The following is a 22,353-nucleotide window of genomic DNA, read 5'->3' on the forward strand; positions in this document are numbered from 1 at the left end:
ACAAAGCAGATCCAAGAACCTGTGGTAGCTGCAAACCCTGAGGACGCGCTTGGGGTGCTTGCTGCTACAGCCCCTTGTCTGAGAGTTCAGAGAGGGGAGGAGAAGGTGAAGCTGGACAAAGGATAGCAAATCTCAAAATGTCCAAAGAAAAGAAGGGTGAGTTCCAAGGGCACAGAAACTTGCAGAGAAAGTCTGTTCCAAACAATCCAGTACAACTTGATTTATGAAGCATCTGCTGGGTTCAGGCATTGGTAGTTTCTGCCCTCCTGGAGCTGAGAGTCTGGAGGCAGAGTAGAGTAGAAGCTGGGGGTGGGGAGAGATATAACATGTATGGGATACTTTGAGGAGGTGGAAGGCTTGAGAGGACCAGGAAAGGGCTCCTGCCAGAACCCAGAGATTCTAAGAGGTGAAGGGGAGGAGGAGGATCATTCTAGGAACAGGAGACAGCATGGACACAGGCCAAAAGGGGTGAAGTTAAGGGTAGTGATCATGGTAGAGCCAGCAGGCTGGATGGCTAAGGTGGAGGAACGGGGACATGGCTGGAAGGATGGGCTGCAGCCAGACTGAGAAGTGTATCCTTGAGCCATGGGAAGCCCTGAAGCTTCCTCAGAGAATTATCAGTCACAGCTGAACTTGAGCAAGATAATTTGGGGGGAGAAAGTGCTGGAGAGGAGAGAGCCTGGAAGTCCATTAGGAGGTTACACAATGGCCCAGGCAAGAAGTAAGGCTGAGTGGTGCCCTCTGGGAGATGTGGCCCTTCAAAAGAGGATTCCACCTTGGAGAGAGGGCTCCAGAACCACCAGCCTCCCTTTGCATTTTTGTTTCACGTTACTCCCTGTCCACTCCCTATTGGGTGAAATGAGGCTGCTCCCTATCCCTCCTGCTCAACACCCCAACTTCAGCCAAGTGGCCTCACTAGGCCTTTGCTCAGTATTTACTTATCTGGGTATACCACGGCAGCCCCTGGGGGCTGAAGGGACAGGCTGGCTTTTGTCTGAAGTGGCCCTAAGCCTTGGGCCTGACAGCAGGGGAGTTGAGACATTTGTTGCACTGAATGACTTTTGCACTGAGGACAGAACAATCTGGCAGTTATGACTGCCCTAGATTCCTTCCAGGACCTAGGCTGGAGAGGGAGAAAGTCACTGCTCAGGTCCAGAGACAACTGGCAGATGGGACTGCAGAGTGCCTGGCCTGGCAGTGACCAGAGAAATGGAGGAGACCCAGAGGGCTGCTGTCTGTAAACCACAGCCTAGTAAGCTCCACTGCTTCCAGGAAAAAGCAACAAGCATCGATTAAGCACCTAATGTATACCCCAGGCATAGTGCTTACCCTTGGGAATCCAAAGCAAAAACAGAAGCCGCCCCTGCCCTCAAAGGGATCCCATTCTAATGGAGCGAAGCCTTTGTGGCCCAGTAGCTAGAGAGCTGGCCTCAGCAAAGGAAGCCATCTTAGGTCTCAGATATCCACTGGCTATGACCCCACGCAAGTCAATGAACAGCTTGGACCCCAAGACAACTCTGGGACTGTGAGCTGCAGATAAGGTAAGACCTGCATTGGTGGCTGGAGTTTCTTTACTTGGTAGTTTCCTATTCAGGCCCAGCCCTCCAGTCAAGGAGCAATCCAGGCCAGCCTTCTCTTCATTTCTCACCCAACAATACTCCTTCACAACTCCTTCTCCCCCTCAGCCCCACCCCAGCTTCCTCTTGTGTGGTGTCTTCCCCATTAGACTGTAAGCTCCCTGAGGGCAGGGACTCTTTCTTCTTAGTGTCTGTTTCCCCAGAACTTAGCACAATGCCAGGCACATAGTAAGTGCCTAATAAATGTTTATTGTCTGACTCCCCTACCCTATACACATGATAAACAGAGTAGACACTAGGGGAGGCACAAGCGGCAGCTAGAAGGCTTGGAAAGTCCTCCTGAAGGTGAGATTTGAGCCGAATCTTGAAAGACAAAGGAGGTAGAGGTGAGGAGGGAAAGCATTGCATGTATGGGGGCCAACTCGGGCAAAGGTACAGTTAGGAATTGGAGGACTGAATGTGACAAACAGTAAGCAAAGGTGGTTGGATGGGGAGGTTTTCAAATGCTCAACAGAAGGACTGGTGCTTGATCCTCTGAGCCCTTGGAGCTGACTGGGGTGGGGAAGGGGATGGGGGGGGATGACATGATGAGACTTGGACTTTGGGAAGATCACTTTGGAGGCTGGAGTGGGGAGAAACTGAAGGCAGAGACCAACAAGCAGGCAACAGTCCAGGCCTGAGATGATGAACATGGTAGCAATGTCAGAGGAGAGAATGGGGAGAGACCTTATGGAAGTAAAATCTGCAAGCCTTGGCACCATATTGGGTGTGATGAGAGGGGTAAGAGAGAACGAGAGGTTGAAGATGCCCAACGGAGACTGAGTGCCTGAATGCCTGAGTAGTGCCCTGCACATAATACGGAAATTGGGAAGAGGAGAGGGTTTGGGGAAAAAGAGAATGAATCCTCTACAAGGCACGTTGAGTTTGAGATGCCTATGGGACTTCCAATTAGAGCTGTCCAGGCACCGTCAGGAATTAGAGAGCTGTGTGGGACAAACAGCAAGGAAGCCTGGGTGGCTGGATCCCAGAGAGTTACCAAGGCAGCTGGTGATGAAGACTAGAGTCAGGAGAGAGGTCACGACTGGAGAGGTAGCCTTGGATCATTAAAATGGTTTGTAATCAGCTAAAAAGAGAAGCAAGGACTCCAAAGCAGCAGCCTAGCCATCCAGAACAGGTCCTGCTCTGGAACCTTTGACAGCGTTACTAAATTAGTGTGTCATGGACTCTCCCAGAATCATATTCTCAACAGCCAAAGAAAACACATAGAATTACAGAGGAAGCCCATTATATGAAAATAAAGATATTTTTAAAAACCCTAACACCTAAGATCAGGGATTCCAAGTTGTCCAGGTTTATCTGACCATGACATTCCCTACTCAATAAACCTCAGAGGCTCCCTATTGCCTCCGGGATAATAAACTCATCTCTGAGACCTTCAAAGCCCTTCACCACCTGGGCTTTCTCTGTCTTTCTACTCCATCGGACTATGGCACTGCCTTCTTTCCCAATGCTCCCTTTGCACTGTATCTGCCCCACGCGCCTGGAATGCTCTCCCTCCTCCCCCCCCCGCCCCTCCGAGGCTCAGTTGGCCTCAGCCTCCAGGGCACTAGGGTCTGCCTTCCCTGAGGGGAATCCTCCCTCAGCTACTTTTTAATCCATTTGTATCCATTAGTAACCGGGAGGGGCGGGGCGGGGTGGAAAGGGGCTGGGGAGGATTGGGGGGAAGAAAGTGGCCAGGCACGCGCACGAGCCTGAAGGCAGGTCTATACCTGAACCTCGCCGGAAAGAGGCGCCGCAACACGAGGCCCACGAGGCCGCAGAAGCCCAGCGTCAGCACCGCGCTCGTCACCACGGAGACCCAGCCTGGCAGGGGGCCCAGGTCACCGAGGTCAGAACGGATGGGCCCAGAGCCCCGCCCCCTCCCTCACTGCGCAACCGCATTCCCTGCTCCAGCCCCGGACCCGTCCCCCTACACACTACGCAGCCGTACTCGCCCGGCCGCACCCATGGAGCGCACTGCGCAGCCCCATCCCGTCCCATCCCTGCCTCTCACCGCTCTCCGGAGCAATCTCCACGAGCGCAGGCGCAGACCAGGCGCTCCAAGGTCCGTGATACGTGGGGCCGTCAGGCCGCGCGCGCAGTTGTAGTCTGTACTGGGCCCCTGGCCGGAGCTCCAGCGTTTCTCCCAGTGCACCCCGCGGAGGCTCCAGCACCTGCACAGACCCATGCGGAGGGGGCGGGGGCAGAGGCAGAGGCCTTGTGCGGCCTCTGATTGGTCAGCGTGCACGCTCGTCCATGAAGGAAGGGAGGTGTTTGACACACCTTTGTCCTAAACGAGGGGTCCTACTCCTCTCTAACACTTCCACCTTCCCTACCCTACCCTATTCTCGCTTCCACACTCACTCTCCAAGACACAGTCTTACTGCCACACACACGCCCACACATGACACACGCGTGCCCAGCGGCTCAGATGCGCTTACACTCACCTCAGTCGTGTACATACCCCCTAACACTCCCACTCTTAACGCCCAGCCATACATACTGACACAGATCCTGCCACGCCGTGCCACCCGCCCCGGGCCTGACACATGCACACGCACTGCCCGAACTCCCAGCCTGCCTTGGCACACCTGGTGAAGCAGCGAGGCCTGCTCCAGGAGGAAAGGGGCTGGGACCTTGAGGCCCTCTCACCTTCCAGTGGCCTAGCTTCTGCCCGGAGTAGCGGAGCTGATAGTGGGTCTGCCCCGGCAGCCAGGGCAAGGGGGGCTTCCAGGTCAGCTTGAGCTGCCCACTGGAGCCGGCTGTCCACTGCAGTTCTGGAGCTTCAGTGAGAACTGGAGGGGCAGGAGAAGCAGACGGAGAGCAGCGCTCAGAGCCTTTGGGGACCAGAGGAAGTGGGAAGTGGGGTACAAAGGTTTGGGAGTCAGGAGGAGGTGCTGCCCGAGTCTGGGAACCAGCGGGGTGGTAGCAGAGAATCTCTCACCGATCTGATGCATCCAGAACGGAGTGGCAAGGTATTGGTGGATGGTGCCCAGTTCAGTGATTATTTCCACCAGCATGTGAATGGCACTGTTATTTTGAGACTCGAAGTGGCACTGGGAGATTGAGGTTACCTCTGCCCTGGAATTCATCTTCTCACATTTCTCCCAAGTTGGGCCCCTGGGAAGAAACCCCCACCCCCCACCATGGCCGGTGAGCCAGGGTAGGCTTGAAAGGCCCCAGGGCCATTCTTATCAGATCCTGTCTCTGACACTCAGCTCATATATCCAATGCCCTCAGGTTGTTATGACCTTCAAAACATCATATATACATATATACATGTATTTATATACACACACTTATACACACATACATTTACACAATTACATAAATGTATATTTGGGTGTGTGAATATATATCTATATCTCCTCTCCACTCAAACAATCACCACCCTGATACAGGCCTTCATCACCTCACACCTGGATGATTGCATTGGTCTCCTAATTAGCCTCTCTGCCTCTGTCAAAGTGATCTTTCTAAAGTGCAAGTCTGACCATGTCACCCCTTTACTCTCTCATGCTGAGTGGTTCCCTGTCACCTCCAGGTTCAAATATACCCTCTGTTTGTCTTTTAAAGTCCTCTATGACCTGGTCCCTTCTTACATTCCATGTCTCTTCCATGTACTCAGGGATCTGGTAACTGGCCTCCTTGCTGTTCCTTGAGCATGACACTCTATCCCCTATCTCCATGCCTTATTCTGGCTTTGTTTGACCTGCTACTGGAATGGTTTATCCAGGGGTGGGGACCCTTTGGCCTTGAGGCCATATGTGGCCTCGTTTGTTCTGTGAAGTTTGGATTCAGTCAAAGGGCCTTACTGGAGGACCTAGAGGGCCACATGTGGCCTTGAGGCTAAAGGTTCCCCAGCCCTGGTACCCTCTCATCTCCACTTCCTGGCTTCCTTTAAGGCTCAGCTCAAAACTCATCCTCAGGCGGTCTTTCCTGGTGACTTCAGCTGTTAGGGCCTCCCCCCTCAGATGACCTGCCACCTTCCCTGCATCTCTTTTTGTATGTGCTTAGCTGTTTGCATGTCCTCTCCCCCATCAGAAGGTGAGCTCTCTGAGGGTAGGGGCTGGATGGCAGGATGCACTGCCCTGGCATCAACCGGGTTATTATGCCCATTTTACATGTCAAAAGCAGGCTCAGGAGGCCCTAGAGCCCCCTCTCTCTCCTTTGGAAATGTGGGCAAATTTAAGGTCCACACTGGTCATCTCCAGATCGACAAATCTCATCCTTCTTGACCTCTCTACAGCCTTTGATACTGTTATCACCCTCTCCTCCTCCTCTGGATTTTCATGATTCTGCTCTCTCTTGGTTCTCTTCCTACCTGCCTATCTTGTTGGCACATAGTCATTTGCATGTTGTCTTCCCCTATAGACTGTGAGCTCCATGAGGCCAGGAATTGCTTTTTGCCTTCCTTTGTACCCCCAGTGCTTGAGCACAGGTCCTGGCACACTTAATAAGTGCCACTTGACTTAACTTGACCCAAGGACTGAGAAAATTAATCCATTCCCTTGGTGTGAAGTCAAACAAATCTACTGAGGCCCAAATGTCTACTTCTTACAAGGAGTTTTGAGGGCTTCCTTTTCTATTACCTTTTTTTTTTCCCCTTTTGGAAGGCAATTGGGATTAAGTAACTTGCCCAAGGTTACACGGCTATTTTTTTTGTGTGGGTGGTTAACTGTCTGAGGCTGGAACCGAACTTGGGTCCTCCTGACTCTGGGGCCAGTGCTTTACTCACTGCACCACCTAGCCACCCCTATTATCTTTCTTAATAAATCCAAAGTCCCAGGACTAGCAATATCTCTCAGGCTGTTTCTAGCTCAGTTCCTTAGCCATCATCCATGATAGCGACCTTAGTGGAAGAAAGGGCCCTCCATCCCTACTATGGCCAACTCTAACTGAAGAACCAATTCAGCAAGGCATTCTGAGGGTTGAGACAGGAATTGGAACATGCCAGGTGTATTAAGCCATGGCCAGCACCTTAACCACTGCTTTCTCTCAGACTCTGGAAGGAGTTTGGCACTGTGAGAATAGGGCCTAGTAGCACCCCATGCTCTCCCCGAGCTCCAGGTTATCAGGTCCTGCTTCTAGCCTACTCCCCACAGCCAGAGATGGGACTTGAAAACTGCCTCAGTAAGGTTTACAACACCTGCCTTCCCAGGAGCCATAATGACTAGAGCTCTGAAAATGACAAGTTTTTACCCCAGAAGTCCTTGGCATCAGAAACAGATAAGGGTTTAGTGATGGAAATTACCACCAAGAAGATGCATTGCCTGGCTGTTGGGTCCCTAAGGATTCATTTTCCTCAGCTGACTTGAAGCTGAGCCCTCCTATACGTCTTCTCCACCCATTAGCACAGGAAGAGCAGGGGCTATCTCACTTTTCTACTTGTACCTACAGCACTTTGCACAGAGGGAGCATTTCATGAACTGCTTTTAACTCCCTAGTTTAATTCTCACGGGAGACATTGTCATCTCTAGCCAGACTGGCTGTGCCTCCAGCCCCAGGCTGTGCTTTAGTCTCATATCACCCACTGCCTATTGGATATTTCAAACTCAATATGTCCAAAACTTAATTCATTCCCTGGCCCCCAAGCTCTTCTTCTTCTATACTCTCTATTACAGTTAAAGGTACCACCATTTTCCATGTTATCCAGGTTCAAGAATCATGATAGAGTACTGGACTTGGAATTAAGAAGACCTGAATTCAAATCCTGTCTCTCCCATGTGACCATAGCAAGTTATAACCTCTGTCTGCCTCAGTTTCCTCATCTGTAAAATGGGGATAATAACACATCCCTCCCCCACTGTTGTTAGGATCAGATAATATTTATAAAGCTCTCCACAAATCTGAGCCATTATTAGTATTCTTATTCTTATCTCTGTCTTTTTCCTTTTTCTCATCCCACATATCCAAGCAGTGTCCAAATCTTGTTTCCGCCCAATAGCATCTCACTGTCCCCTTCTCTCCCCTCATGTGACCACGAGCCTAGTCAGGCTCTCATCCCCTTTCATCCTGGCTATTGCCACGGCTTCCTATTTGTTTTCCCTGGCTTAAGACCCTCCCTCTCTAATCTATCCTCCAAGGCCAAAGTGACTGTCCTAAGTGTGGGTGGGACTGCATCGGCCCCTAATGCCTCCAGGAGGAGTAGATGGTTTGGCATACAAAAGCCCTTCCCAATCTGATTCCTCCCTACCTTTCCAGTCTTTTAACGTAAAACTCCCCTTCGCCTACTTGAAGATCCGATTCCACCTGTCTGCTTTGGGTTCTTCCTCGATGAGTCTCTGTGTCTTGGCACTGGCTGCTTCCCATGCCTAGAATGCACTTTCCCCTCATTGATTTCTTAGAATCCTTGTCTTCCTTCAAGATCCAGCCTTAACACTGCCTTCTCTACACGAGGCTTTTCCTGACCCCGCTCCAACCCCCTCACCCTCCCAGTGCCTGTGCCTCTGAGGTTACTTTGTATTTCCTTTCTCCGGTGTCTCTTTGTGCACTTGTTTTTCTCCCCTGCTAGATTGTGAGCTCCTTGAGAGCAGGGAGCATGTTCTTTGTACCCCCAGCACTTAGCCCAGTGCTTGGCACAGTATAGATACTTAATCAATGCTTGGTGATTGACTGGTTAGCATCTGATGAGGGTTTAGATATGGATGGTCAGGGACTCCTCACCTTCCTGCCTTCACTAGAACAGCTCTGTGAGCTTAGACTCAGGACTCTCCTTACCCCAGACTGCCAGCTCTGCTGGCTCACCCCACCTGCTCACCTGTTCTTGGGGCAGCTGCTAGCTCTCCAGTGGTAGAAGTAGCCATGGGAGGTGGAGGGGTGGCCTGGTCCTTGCCACTGACAGGTGATGTGAACCAGGTCCTGAGTAAAGCACTGCAGTCCAATCTCCCCTGGGCCGGGAGAGGGGGACTGTACTGGGCCCCACCCAAGCCTCCTTCCCTCCCTCTCTATCCCCCCAGCTCCTGGTAACTTCCCCTGCATGGTGTGTGTGTGTGTGTGTGTGTGTGTTGCTGGGGGGTGGGAGAATTCTGCTTTTCTCTCCATCCCTCTCCTTCTACACAATCATCCTCCCCTCCCCCAGGTGACTCACTTGCATCCCATGGCAGAGTCACGGTTACAGGAGATGACCATGGTCCCCAGAAACCCCTGAGGGAGATCCCATCAGGCCTGCTCCGGAGCTGGAGCCAGTATGAGATTCCAGGCTGAAATCCGGAGATGATACAGCTTCCACCGATTAGCTCTTGGGCCTGAAGAGGAAGGGTCATTGAATCAGAGGCTCAGAAATGGATGGGACTTTAGGGTATCTCTAGTCTACCTCCCTTCTCCCCCTCTGTGTAATCTTCCCAACCCACCACATCCCTATAATGACCTTGGATACTACAATAATGGGGACCTTACTACCTTGTAGAAAGAGGCTATGTGGATGGTTCTCATCCCAAGACCAGCCTCCTGGGGGTACATCATCCGTCATTGGGGGAGAGCCCCTATACTGGGTTTCTTTATACTTCTGGTAAATTGGTGGCTCAGAAGGGCTGGATTAGTGATGAATCCATGACTCATCCATAACAAACTTGGCCCCAAGTGGCCCCGGAGAAAGCCAATAATTCCTGAGCCACGTCAAACCTCAATCTCCAAATTCTGAACATGTCATCTTGGGGAGGGAGAAGGGAAAGAAAGCCTTCAAGATGGAGGACTAGGGAGCTGCACAGCCATTTCTGTCCATAACGCAAGGAAATGTTCTGGGTCTAGGGTGAGAGAAAATGAGGTCAGAGAAAGCTGGGTACTTCTCTGGTGGCCCCAAGCTGCCCTGGGTCATTCCACTGTGGCACTGTGGGTCTCCTGATGGCAGGTCCCTGGCTCATGTATCCTTTTCTGGAGGGTCCCTCGATGGTAGGGTACTGTTGTATAGTCTGGGTCCCTGGAAGCTGGGCTGGAGTCAGATCAGCCCTAGGGCCTGCAGTGGCCTGGTGTGACTGCGTGTGTGGCCACCTCATGAAAGGACAACACATGGGTGCTTGGAGCAGCGCTGTGACCGTGGGCTGAGAAGAATTGCTGGGATCCAAAGGGCCATATTGGAGTTCATGCTGCATGAAGTCACTAATTTCTGAGGGTGGCACCTCCCACGTGACTTGTAGCTCCCCAGTCTGACCAGAAGTCACTGCAGTGATGCTCTTAGGTGGGGCAGGCAGGCCTAGGGGAGAGGATCCACCACCTCAGTGCTTCCCCAACTACTCCAAATGCTCCCCCCAAGACCACCTTGAGTACTCCCCAAACCACCCTAAGTGATCCCTTCAAGAGATTGCAGATGGACAGGACTGTAAGTACAAGGCTGAAGAGTGAGTATGCGCAAGACTGTGAAGCGTAAGGACAGGACTGAGAAGTGGCCTAGAGTCTGTACATCTAAAGAGCTTTAAATGAAAAGGGGAAGGGAGAAAATTGCCCCAATGTCTCTAACAAGAGATGCCATAGTTAGTAGTTACAATGAAGGGAGGAGAAAAGCAGTTTAGACACCCAAATATTCACAAGAGACAACATCCAGGAAGGAGGCTGGTAGAAAAACACATGGCCTTATTGTCTGCACACGAAGAGGCACAAAGGTAAGGTAACAGAAGGGACTAATAATCATGAAACTTGGGATGAAATCCATAATAGGAATATGACTCAGGAAGGATATACCTTATTTGAAAGACATGGGAGATGAGGCAGGATGGGATTGAGCAGAAAGAAGAAAAGCTCATGGGAGGAAATCCAGGAACCCGGGGAGGAAATCCAGGAACCCGAGAAGGAAAGCATGAGGTAAGATAAGTGGAGGCAGGGATTGACTATTAACCAGACAACAGACCACCTGGATAGAAGCAGGAAAGAGATGAGGTGTTTGGAAAAGAGATCATAAGGCTTGAACAGAAGCATGATACGATATGATTTTGATATAATAAGAGACTTATTCCTTAGAGTTTGCTAGGGATCTCTCTCTCCCCAAAATGTAGAAGCTTATGATTTTTTAAGCCAATTGGGATTAAGTGACTTGCCCAGGGTCACACAGATATAGAAGCTAATAACTTCTTGATGGACTGATGATAGTTTCATCTTTCAAAAGGTGAAGGCACCGACAAGAGGAAATCCTGGATGTGAGTTTTATCAGTGGAGAGGAGCTTGGTCTTGGGGTAGAAATAATGGGAAATGTGAGGAAAAGTAACCACTGCTTCTTAGAGAAAGAGAGAATAATTGGGCATAACCATAGATTTGGGGAGAACAGATTTGAAAAGGTTCAGGGAAAAGATAGGCAGGGTCTCATGGACTGAAATCCCACTGAGGAAGTCAGCCCAGGAACAGTTGGAAACTCTAAGGAATGAATTTCTGAAGACCCCAAAAAATATCTCTAACAAGGAAGAAAAGTGGAAGTGTTTGAAGAGACCAATGTGGGTGTATGGGGAATTTATCAATTTTGAAAAGATAGATATAGAAAATGGAGGCAGAGGAAGCAACGGGATGAATTAAAAAAAAATAAAGATTGAGTTTGTCCCATAAGAACCACGTCAGAAGAGTGAAAGCTCAAAATAAACTGAAACTGGCAGGGAAAGTCAGAGACAAGAAAATCAATTGAGGTGTCAGGGTTCTGTTTATTTTTGCTTGGTTTCATCTGATTTTTGCTCTGTTGGGAAAGAGAAAATAATCAGAGAAGGGATAGAAGGGTTGATGATAAATGACAACCAAGAGAAGGCTGAACTACTCAAGTTTTGTTTTGTTCCTGTTGTCTTTGCACTGGAAAGGACAGAACTGAAGTAGCCAAGAGGGAGCTGAGAGGGATGAAAAGAGAGAGAGAGAGAGAGAGAACTGTGCTGCCCTGAGTTCAAGCCACCTGGTCCAGATGCTATCCCAGCAGAAAGTAAGCCTCTTGAGGGCTGGGACTTTGGGTTTTGCCTTTGCATCCCTGATGCCCAGAACATTAACAAATCCTAATAAATGTTTATTGAATTGAATTGGATGGTATTATCAAGCCTCTGGTAGTGATACTTGAAAGATGCTGAATGGGAGAAATTCTGCATGGCTGGAGAAAGGCCAATTTTTGAAAAAGGAAAGAGATTTTTTGTTTGTTTTCTTTTGCAACATGGCTAAAATGGAAATATGCTTTGCATGACTTCACATATATAAGAATTGACATCATGTTGCTTGCCTTCTCAAGGAGCAGGGGAGGGAGGATGATAATTTCAAACCCAATAATTAAAAAAGTGAATATCAAAAGGTTTTTTCTTAAATGTAATTGGGAAATACTGAAATAAAATATATTTTAAAGAAGAAAAAGGAAAGAGAATGGACTCCTACAAAGTTGAGGTCAGTGCATCTGAATTCAATTTCTGGCAAAAATTTTATAATGAATTGTTAATGAGGTGACCATTAGAAAAGGAAGCAGTAATTACAAATAATCAGCCTTGCTTCCTAAAGAATAGGTCCTGCTAGACTCACTGTATTCTCTCTCTTGACTGGGTTACTTGACTAATAGATCCAGGTAATGGCATACATATAATTTGTCTAGATTTCAGGTAAGTATTTGATAAAGTATCTCATGCTATTCTTTGAGCCAATAAGGAGATGTGGAAATAGGGGTTAATTAGTACAAGTAGCTGGACTAGGAACTTGGATGGCCAGACTCCAAAAACTGTCACTGATGGTTCAATGTCACCTTGGCAAGAGGTCTCCAATGGAATGACCCAAAGATACATGCTTAACACTGGGCTGTTTTACCTGTTTAGCAATAGCTTCTAAGGGCATAGATGGAAGACTCATCAATTTTACAGTGGATAGGAATCAGGGAGGGTTAGCTAACATATAGTCTTGCAGCATGGAAAGCAGCTGTGTGTAGTTGAAAGAGCTTTAGACTTGACATTAAGAAGACTTGGGTTCAAATCCAGCCTCCATCACTTACTAGAATGTGATGCTGAGCAAATTGCTGAATCCCTCTCAGCCTCAGTAACACCTTCCTAATAGGGTAATAATAATGATGACAATGATGATAACTTGTATATAACTACACATATCTAGCAATAGCAAATAGCTAGTGCTTTAAAGATTGCAAAGCAATTTACAAATATTACTTCATTTCATCTTCACAAGTACCCTGCCAGACTGGTGCTATTATTATCCCCTTTCTACAGATAAGGAAGTGAAACATCTGAGGTTAAATGACTTGCCCACAGTGATACAACTAGTGTCTGATGCAGGATTTGAATGTAGGTGTTCCTGATTCCAGATCCAGTAGGTTCCATGGGATATGACGTATATATAAAGTATTCTGCAGACCTAAAAGTTCTATCTAAATGTCAGTAATGATGAGGAAGATGAAGAGGGTGAAGATGAGAAAAGAAGAAGGAGGAGAAGGAGGAGGAGGAGAAGAAGAAGAAGAAGAAGAAGAAGAAGAAGAAGAAGAAGAAGAAGAAGAAGAAGAAGAAGAAGATGATGATGATGATGATGTCAGGAACCCAAAAGATCTGGACAGGCTGGATGGGTGAGCTGGGTGGCCCAGTGGATAGCACACTGGACCAGGAATTAGGGTCCAAATCCCATCTCCACCACTTATGAGAGGCATTACCCTGATAAGTTAGCTGTTTAATTCTTCTTCTGTGAGCTTCAGCAGCACCTTCTTTATAAGGCTTTGTAAATCTAAAATTGTAATCTAAATATCAGATATTTATTATTAATTATTATTACAACTGAGTCAAGAGCCTGAGAGACCTGCCCAAGAGAAGGGGTGACTTGGTGATGCAGTGTGGATAGAGAGCTACACCCGGAGTCGGAAAGCCCTGAGTTCAAATTCTGCCTCAGACATTACTAGCTATTAGGCTTCTTCTTTTCCCATCTTCACCTCAAGTGCCTTTGGTAAGTCATTTCACTTTTGCCTGCCTCAGTTTCCTCATCTGTTATCTCCTCAGTTATCTCATCTATACAATGAGATAATAATAACATCTACCTCTCCTTGGGTTGCTGTAAAGATAAAATGAGATAACATTGTAAAGGCACTCTACACGTGCTAGTAATGTTATTATTTTCAGTCACATCTAATAAGATGAAATTCAGTCAGCATAAATGTGGTCTTGCAATACTAGGGTGCAGAAATTCTGTTTCCTGAGCCTAAGATGAGTCCAGAGGTAGAGAGTTGGGGTTAGATGGTCATGAACACTTTGTCCAAATGAGACTTAAACATTCTGGGCCACTGTGAGCCCCCTTGTACAGCTTTCACTGGAGTGTGGGAGTCAGAAAAGCAGATGAGCTGCATTGGGGGAGGCTGCCTACAGTCCCTCTGAACACTGCCTTGCTCAGACCACACCTGGAAGTCTGTTTTCAGTTCTGGGTGACATATTTTAAGAAGAATGCTGACAAGTGCCTGGGGAAGAGAAGGTTCTGGAAGGCCATGAGAGTGGCCTTCAAGTATCTGAAAGACTGCACATGGAGGGGATTTGTTCTGCTCAAATAGCCGGGGGTGGGGGTAGGGGCTGAGTAATTGCAAAGAGATGCAATCTCAATGTCAGAAAAAAACTAAAAACTTCCTTGCAATTAGAACAGTCCCCAAATGGAAAGGGTCGATCCCAGTAGCTGGCAGGCTCCCTCTTCTTGGAGGCTGGATGGCCACTGCCTAGGTATATTGGGGTGGGGGTTCTTTCTGGGTGCTGTTTGGACTGGTGCCTTGGAGGTCCCTTCCAGTTTTTAAGTTCTGTGATTCTGAGTGAGGAAGGACAGAGCTGTGAGGAGAGGAGACAGAACTGTGGGGAGGGAGGAGGGACAGAGCTGTGGGGAGAGGAGACAGAGCTGTGGGGAGGGAGGATAAGACCCTGGAGAGGGAGGAGGGACAGAGCTGTGAGGAGAGGAGACAGAGCTGTGGGGAGGGAGGAGGGACAGGGCTGTGAGGAGAGGCGACAGAGCTGTAGGGAGGGAGGAGGGACAGGGCTGTGAGGAGACGCCATCACTCAACAGAGTCAGGGCCTCACCCACGTTTTCCAAGCTGAGCACTCTCTGGGTCCGGTTTCGGTCTTTGGCACGGTCCCACACCCACAACGTCAGCTTGGCAAAGAGGCGCACGCCGTCGGTAGGCTGGATTTGACAGACGTGGCGGAGCCCTCCATTAGGCAGCCTCTGGGAGCTCAGTGGGCACACTTGGGGCTCCTCCCTGCGGGCCGGGCACGGATCTAAGGGACCCCGGAGGCCCCTGTGCTCTCCTGGCGTGGGAACTGCCAGAGGAGAGGGTGCTGCCATCCTGCGCCCTCCCCTCCGCTGGTTGTCTCTTCCCCCACCCCCGTTGCCTCTTTCTCTTCCCTCCTGCCCACCCACCCTGCCTTCACTCGGGCGATAGCGCTAGGGCCCCTCTAGGCTCCTCGGATTGATATGGGGGGGGGGGGCAGGGATGGGGGAGGTGGGGAACGGTGGAAGCTCTGCCTGAGGGAGGGGATGTGCCGCCGTCCTGCCCTCTCCCCTCCTCTGGTTCTCCCACTCCCCACCACTTCTTTCCCCCCTGTCCTCCCACCCCACACCCCATTTCCTGCCGGTGGGTGTTGCCTGGAACTAATCTCTGCGTGAAATGCACGCACTCTGGATAGGCGAAGAAAAGTTTGTAGCGCCCTGGGTCTTCCTCGCCACCCTCCTCTTCTTCTTTCGTACAGTCCTCCTCCTCCTCCTCTACCTCATCCCAGAAGCAAGTGAGGTCCTCAAACTGCCTGGAGAAGCAGCGCAGCGGCTCAGGCTCTGCCTCCAGGAGCGAGGCATCTGCGGAGGAGCGAAAAGCCAAGGCATCGGATGGGGCCGGCCTGGCCAGGGCCTGTTCTCTCACCCACAGTCTGGCCCCGCCAGACACACAGGGCTCACGGGTAGGTCCTGAGCTGGACTCACAGGAGGACAGAGGTAGCCAGGCAGTCTCGGCACTGCCTGATTGTCCAGCTCTTAGACTGCCCAGGAAAGAGACCCGAGTGGTGAGGGAGGTGGTGGTGCGAGGGATTGAGCAAGCCACACAGGGTGCTCTCTACAGATCACAGAGGGCATTTAGCCGTGCTGCACTCCTTGGGAGCCTCTGGCTGGAGGAGGAAGCAACAATGACCTGCAAAGGAAGGAGGCTTGGGGGCAAGGAGGTTCCCAGTGATCTGCTGGGGTTCAGAGGGCCTTGGGCTGCCCGTCCAGGAGCTGAGCCCCTCAGACAAGTCTCAACAGAGCCTGGAGGCCCTTTGGGAGACTTTTCTGTGGTCTGGGGGTGTGCAGTGGGCTTCTGGGGCTCCCTGTGCTCCTGCAACAATGCAGACCACTCCGGCACTGAGTCAGATATGGAGGGGGCCACTGACTTCTGGGTAAAAGTTCTTTTTAAAAGGGGAAGTAGGGATACCCCTGGATTTGCAGGGCAGCCAGAGCTGGAACTGAGGAACTGGCAGGCCAGGAGAGCTGGGGGCTGATTCTGTTAAGGACAGCATCCAGTGATGGTTTATCCTGTCTCCAGCTTGTTTCTACCATCCCCGTAGATTGTGAACTGCCAGAGAACTAGGCCTGTCCTTTTTCCTTTCTTTGTGTCCCATAACTTTGCACAGTGCCTGCACACCGCAGATGTGTACTAAATGTCTATCCAGTGTGCAGAGCCCAGAATTCAGTCTGGAGCAGAGCTGGCCCTGGGCCCTTGGCCTTTTCCTTTGAGGAAATGATAACAAGCCCAGACACCTGATCCTGTATTGAACTCTGTCCAATGCTCCTAGGCTACGAGCACAACCAAATCATAGCCCAGAATGAAAAGGGCCAAATAGGAGCTGGGCCAGTCAGCCTTCTGGAGGAGGCAGCATTTGCCTTCCCAGAAAAATAGATCTCATCCCTAGATAGAATCAGGTCACTCCTTTGGGGTTTGTGTGGTTTTATTAGGTCACTCCTTTGTCAACAAACCGAAACAAAAACCCTCAATGATTCCATATTGTTGTGTTCCGTCCTGTGGCACTCTTTGTGAACCCATAGTACATCAAACACTGTCCATGGGCTTTCCTTGGCAAGGATACTGGAGTGCTTTGACATTGCCTTCTCCAGTGGACTAAGGCAAACAGAGGTTAAGTGACTTGCCCAGGGTCATACAGCTAATAAGTATCTTGAGGCTAGATTTGAACTCAGGCCTTCCTGACTCCAAGCCCAGTACTCTATCCACTGAGTCATTCAATTGCTCTTCAAAAGGACTGGGAAATGCCTGCAGGTTCTGAATGGTCCCAGGATTTGAACCACTGATGAGAAGAAACAAGGCTAAGTTGTCAAAGGAACTGATGGGATAAAGCCAGTTCCCTGTTTCCTCCCCGCTCAGATTCAAGGCCTTCACATCTGGAATCAGTTTATCTTCCTAGCTTTGTCTCTTGTCACTCCTGCCTCTGAATAAAACATTCCCCTGAAACTTTATCCCTTACCTCATTAATAATAACAGGGCTAGAGCAGTGATTTCATTGTCTAGAGAACTCCCAGATGAAGAGATTCTCTCTTCTAGTATAGCGTGGCACCTTCTCTGCCACTTCTAGCCTTTGAGAGTCTAACTGAGATGTTAGGTGACTTGTCCAGGGTCATATTGTCAATAAGTATCAGTGACAAATTTGGGCCTTGTTGACCTCAAGGCCAACTCTCCAGCCACCAGGGCCCACTGTTGCCTCTCATAACTTACCCATCAGCCCTTACAGATCACCCTGAAAGGTAGGGAGTGCAAGCATCATTGTCCCAATTTACAGTTAAGGAAACTGAGGTTTGTGAGAGGAATCTGAGAGGCAGCATGGAAAGAGCACAGCTCTGCTATTGGCTAGACCCTGAGTCTGGGCCTTTGAAGGGCTGGATGAATTCAGGGATCCCTTTCTCCTCTAAAGCTTGAGTTCATAAACCCAGCTCTTCCTCTGCTGTGCCTGGCCTAACAGACAGAGAGAACTGGCAGCAGCATTGGGCAGACCTAGGTTCAAGTCTCCACCTGACACCTACTGGCTGGGTGACCCAAGTGAGTCACGCTCACCCTCTCAGGGCTCTGGGCAGCTGTCTCAGATGGTGTGATTCAGACAGGGTGCCAGCTGGCACTGGCAGAGGGAGGTGCCGTACTTAGGGAATTAAGGCCTGGCTCTCATCCCATCCTGCATGTCCTGCTCTCTCCTCTCTCTGTGCCATTCCCTTTCTGAGGTCTGGGCCGCTGTTCTCCCTTCCCTCTCTTCTGCTGAACTCCAGACCGTCTCAGACTCACCTCCTGCAAGATGCCTGGTCAGCCGCAGCTTCCCAGGGCACTTGTTTCTATGTTAGCTCCTCTCTGATGAAATGATCGTGGCATTGTGCATTATGTAACTAAGCACAGGGTTCTGCACACAGGAGGTTCTTTATCATTGCTCTATTCCTGGCTGAATATTCCCAACCTCCCCTCAATAATGTCACCATCCCCAGGAGAGTCAATGTTCCAGGCCGCTTATGCTCCTTCCCTCTCTCCAGGCTTCCTTTCCCCTTCACCCTGCCCTCCCACCCCATATGACCCCATCCCCTCTTCTTTTCCCCCCACTTATTCTCTGTCCCTACTCTCTCCCCTTCACTCTTTCTCCCTTCTCTCCCTCTCCCTTCTTTCTTTCCCCTTGTGTCCTGCCTCTCCCCTGTCCCCCTCATCTCCTCCTTTTCTTTTTCTCCCTTACCTTATGATGCCAGGGCTTTAGGGGAGGGTTTTATGGGGGGGGGACACTGGACCTCTGCTGTTCCCACTTACCTTCACTGCTGACATGGGTGGTAGCCTGGCTGGGCAAGAGAAGAAGGCAGCAGATGACTAGGATGAACACCCAGGCTGGCATCCCTTTGGGCATGTAGGCTGTGTGACCCTGGTCCTTCCCTCAGGAAGCTGGGCCCCAGCTCTCTCTTTACCCCAGGCCCACAGGTTCCTGTCAGATATGGCCCTACGTCCTGTCCCTTTCCCTTTCCCAGCCCCAGCCCCAGCTCTGGGCAGCCCAGGGGCCGGAGAGGAACTGAACCCTGACCACACTGGGGCCCCGGGCTTGGGGTCTGGGAGGAGGAAGTCTGGGGACCTGTAAGGGAAGGTGGGGTAGATTTGGAGAGGAAGGGGGTGGGCACTGGGATAGCCTGGTTCTTTGTCCCCCTTCAACCCCAACCCTATAGCAGTACTGTAGAGGCCACCCACCCCCTACCCATGGGCAGCAGTCCAGGGAGGTCCAGGTTAGCATCTCTCCTGCCCCAATCTTCTAGGGGGTAAATAATAATGATAGTGTTTATATGTGCCAGGCACTGTACTAAGTGCTTTTACAACTATTATATTGTTCAATTCTCACACTAACCCATGCAGGGATGTGTTATTATCATCATTATTTTATAGCTGAGAAACCTGAGGGGGACAGAGGTTAAGTGACTTGCCTAAGGTCACACAGCTAGTAATTATCTCAGGACAGATTTGAACTTAGATCTTCCTGATTCCAAGCCCAGAACTCTGTCTACTTTTCCACCTAGATGAAAGGGGCCCAGAACCCTGCTCCCAGATCTCCTTAATGCTACTAGCCCAGTTGGAGATATTGGCTATCTGCTTGACCTTTCCTGGTCACCTGTCAGAACTCTGTGGCTCCCTCCTGTACCCCTAACCCATTTATCACTCTCAGGACCCTGATGGTAAACCCTCTTGGAGCTGTTCACCCTTTCTACCCAGCTAGCTGCTTTGGGAGGAATGAGGAAAAATGGTGGTGATGTTGGTGGTGGTGGTGATGGTGTTATTGTTGGTAGTGGTGTTGGTGATGGTGTTGGTGTTGGTACTGGTGATGGTTTTGATGTTGGTGGTGGTGGTGTTGCTATTGATGGTGGTGATGGTGTTGCTGTTGTTGTGGTAGTGGTGGTGGTGATGGTTTTAATGTTGGTGGTGATGGTGGTGGTGGTGGTGATGGTGTTGGTGATGGTGTTGGTGTTGGTATTGGGGATGGTGTTGGTGGTGGTGATGGTGTTGGTGTTGGTGGTGATGGTGTTGGTGGTGGTGGTGTTGGTGGTGGTGGTGATGGTGTTGGTGATGGTGTTGGTGTTGGTATTGGGGATGGTGTTGGTGGTGGTGATGGTGTTGGTGTTGGTGGTGGTGCTGCTGTTGATGGTGGTGATGGTGTTGCTGTTGTTGTTGTGGTAGTGGTGGTGGTGATGGTGGTGTTGGTGGTGATGCTGTTGGAGTTGATGATGGTGTTGGTGTTAGTGGTGATGGTGGTGGTGGTGGTGCTTGTACTGGTGCTGGTGGTAATGGTGGTGGTGGAACTGCAAAGAGAACAATTTAACCTTGATGCCAGGAAAGCTTCCTAGAGACTGGGCTCTCTGAAGGTAGAAGTGATTGCCTCAGGAGGAGATGGACTCCTCTTCCTCGGAAGTTTTTAAGCAAAGACAAGGGGACCATTTGTCGAGTATATCTTAGAAAGGATGCTCGTGACAATAAGGGCAGAGCTACCAAACTCTGAGGGACAACTAGGTGGCAAAGTGGATAGAGTGCTTGACCTAGAGTCAGGAGGAACTGAGTTCAAATCTAGTCTCTGACACTTACTAGCTGTGTGACCTTGGGCAAGTCACTTAACTCTGTTTGCATCTGTAAAATGAGCTGGAGAAGGAAATGGCAAACCACTCCAGTATCTTTGCCAAGAAAACCCTAAATGGGGTCATGAATTCTTGGATGTGACTCAAAAAGGACTGAGCAGGAAAGCTCTCTTTTGAGAGCCTCTGCTTTCCTGAGGGGAGATATTGACCTCCCTGTCACTGGGGGTCTTCAGGCAGTCTTAGTGACCCCTTGTCTGCATCTTGGTCTTTTGCATTTAGGCTTTGGAATCCTACCTCTGGCACTTAGGAGCTCCGTGACTCTGGGCCAGTCACTTTCACCCTCAGTTTCCTCATAAGCACTGACCCAAGTGAATGGGCAGAGCGACGAGGTCTACCTCACAGGGTTACTGTGAGAGGCACATGAGATCGTCTTTGTAAAGTCACTTGCAAACCTCATTGTTTCTGTCCTTTTCTCACATGGCCATGACCCTGGTGTAGGCAGGCCCTCATCATCTTGTGTTTGCATTATTGTATTACCATTATTGTGTATATATTGTATAATATATATTATATTATTATAGACCTTCTGGGGGGATCTCCAGCCTCAGTGTCCTCCTTCCCGTCTCTTCCCCACAGCTGCCAAAGTGATTTTCCTAAAGCGTAGGTCTGACCAGCTCTGCTGCTTGACACATCATTGGCCCCCTCTTATTCCTAGGACCCTTCTGGCTTTGGTGCCAACCCAGCTTCCTAGGCTTAGTCACATTGTCACCCTCTTCTCCCCCTCACACTCTTCTGTCTCAGCCCAACCAGCCAGCTTGCTCATCCCCAAACCTGGCCCTCCATCTTCTCTCTCTCTGCATTTCCACAGGTGGTCTTTTCTATGCCTGGCACATAGTAGGCTCTTAAATGGTTATTGATTGACTGTACTTCTGCCTCTCAGAATTCCTAGCATCCTTCAATCCTCATCCCCCATGCTCTTTCCTACCAGAAACCTCCCTGGATTCTCTTAGCTATCAGTTCTCTCTCCTTTCCCCCTTAATGGGAAGAGATGTATGTGTGTATGTAATAAAAATAAGTAAATAATGAAATATTATATATGATACATAAATAAAAATAAAATATTTATGATGTGTTCACATATACATATACACATATGTATGTATATAAGCTGGTTGTGTGCAACTCCTTCAGGGCAGGAACAATTGTTTCTCTTGTCTTTGTGAGCCCATCAGGCAGGACCCTGCCGGTCACAGAGGAAATGTGTACTCAATGCTGGTCCAGTTGAATTAGCCTGGAATATGTCTCTCTGCCTCTGAATGGAAAGCACTCTCTCCACGGGCATGAAGAGCAGAACCCAGCCCTTTCCTTCTGTCCTCAGTCTCCTGGACCCCCTATCGCTTTTGCAATGGTGAAGCATCTCTTTCTTGGAGACTCCTTGCCATTCCTCCAGGACGCTGATTCTCCTGCTGGTCTTACCACTTCCTGATTGCTTGTTCTCAGTCTTCTTTGAGGGATCCTTGTCACAAGTGACCTCTGTCCCTCCTCCTTACTCAGAGTCTCACTCAAGGCTCTCTCCTGGGCCCTCCCCATGCCTCTTGATGCACTCACTTAGCCAACTCTCTCCCATGGGCTGTCACTCCCAGCCCTACCCCTGAGCTTGCTGTCCCTTTAATGGCTGCCTGGACATCCCCACTTGGAAGTCCAGTTGGCTTCCCAAGCCCAATATGTCCAAGAGGACCCTCATGCCTTCCTTCCCCAACCCAGCACTTCTCCAAGTCTCCCTCTCCCTTCTTCCCCACCCCTCCAGTCATTCAGGTTTGCTATTTTGGAGTCACTGACTCTCACTGACTCTCCTATCCATCCAACTGGTTGTCAGATCTTGCCCATTCCGCCTCCACGACACTGGTCTCCATCCATCATCCCCTTCATAGCTGATACTCTTGTTCAGACCCTCATCACGTCCTCTTGGATCATTGTGACCATCTCCCAGGGGTGCCCAGCTTCTCCTCTCATCTCTGACCCATCCTCCATGTGGCTGCTAAATTAATTTTCTTGATCTGATGTAGGGGAGAATCATTACCCAGGAGGGTGATGGTGTGAGGCAGGGCCCAAGTTCAGGCCCTAGGAGTTCTGGTAACCACTCCGGGATCACATCTGACTTCTCTAACGTTTCTGCCCTGCCCTCCCCCACTCTGAATCTAAGGGTTAGGTCATCTGGCCTGAAGGC

General features: G+C 49.9%; 2 protein-coding genes across 2 annotated transcripts in view; both read right to left on the bottom strand.

Annotated features, from left to right (window-relative positions):
* MPL (MPL proto-oncogene, thrombopoietin receptor) overlaps positions 1-18,345 on the bottom strand; it is a 25,998-nt gene extending 7,653 nt beyond the window's left edge. Inside the window, exons 1-10 of the mRNA XM_069093345.1 lie at positions 18,331-18,345; positions 15,194-15,621; positions 14,597-14,775; positions 9,401-9,807; positions 8,707-8,863; positions 8,377-8,506; positions 4,561-4,736; positions 4,269-4,411; positions 3,631-3,790; positions 3,347-3,440 (exon numbers count right to left, since the gene is read on the bottom strand). Of these exons, the coding sequence (XP_068949446.1) occupies positions 3,347-3,440; positions 3,631-3,790; positions 4,269-4,411; positions 4,561-4,736; positions 8,377-8,506; positions 8,707-8,863; positions 9,401-9,807; positions 14,597-14,775; positions 15,194-15,621; positions 18,331-18,345 (1,889 nt within the window). The remainder of the gene's footprint in view (positions 1-3,346; positions 3,441-3,630; positions 3,791-4,268; positions 4,412-4,560; positions 4,737-8,376; positions 8,507-8,706; positions 8,864-9,400; positions 9,808-14,596; positions 14,776-15,193; positions 15,622-18,330) is intronic.
* An 800-nt stretch (positions 18,346-19,145) lies between these two features.
* Positions 19,146-22,353, bottom strand: part of LOC138165229 (tyrosine-protein kinase receptor Tie-1-like) — a 32,862-nt gene continuing 29,654 nt past the window's right edge. The window contains exon 24 of the mRNA XM_069093346.1: positions 19,146-19,766. Within this exon, the coding sequence (XP_068949447.1) occupies positions 19,146-19,766 (621 nt within the window). The remainder of the gene's footprint in view (positions 19,767-22,353) is intronic.

Source organism: Petaurus breviceps, unplaced genomic scaffold, assembly GCF_028583685.1.
Source record: "Petaurus breviceps papuanus isolate PSGF00001 unplaced genomic scaffold, PetGlider_PUasm1.0 208, whole genome shotgun sequence".
Lineage (NCBI taxonomy): Eukaryota > Metazoa > Chordata > Mammalia > Diprotodontia > Petauridae > Petaurus > Petaurus breviceps.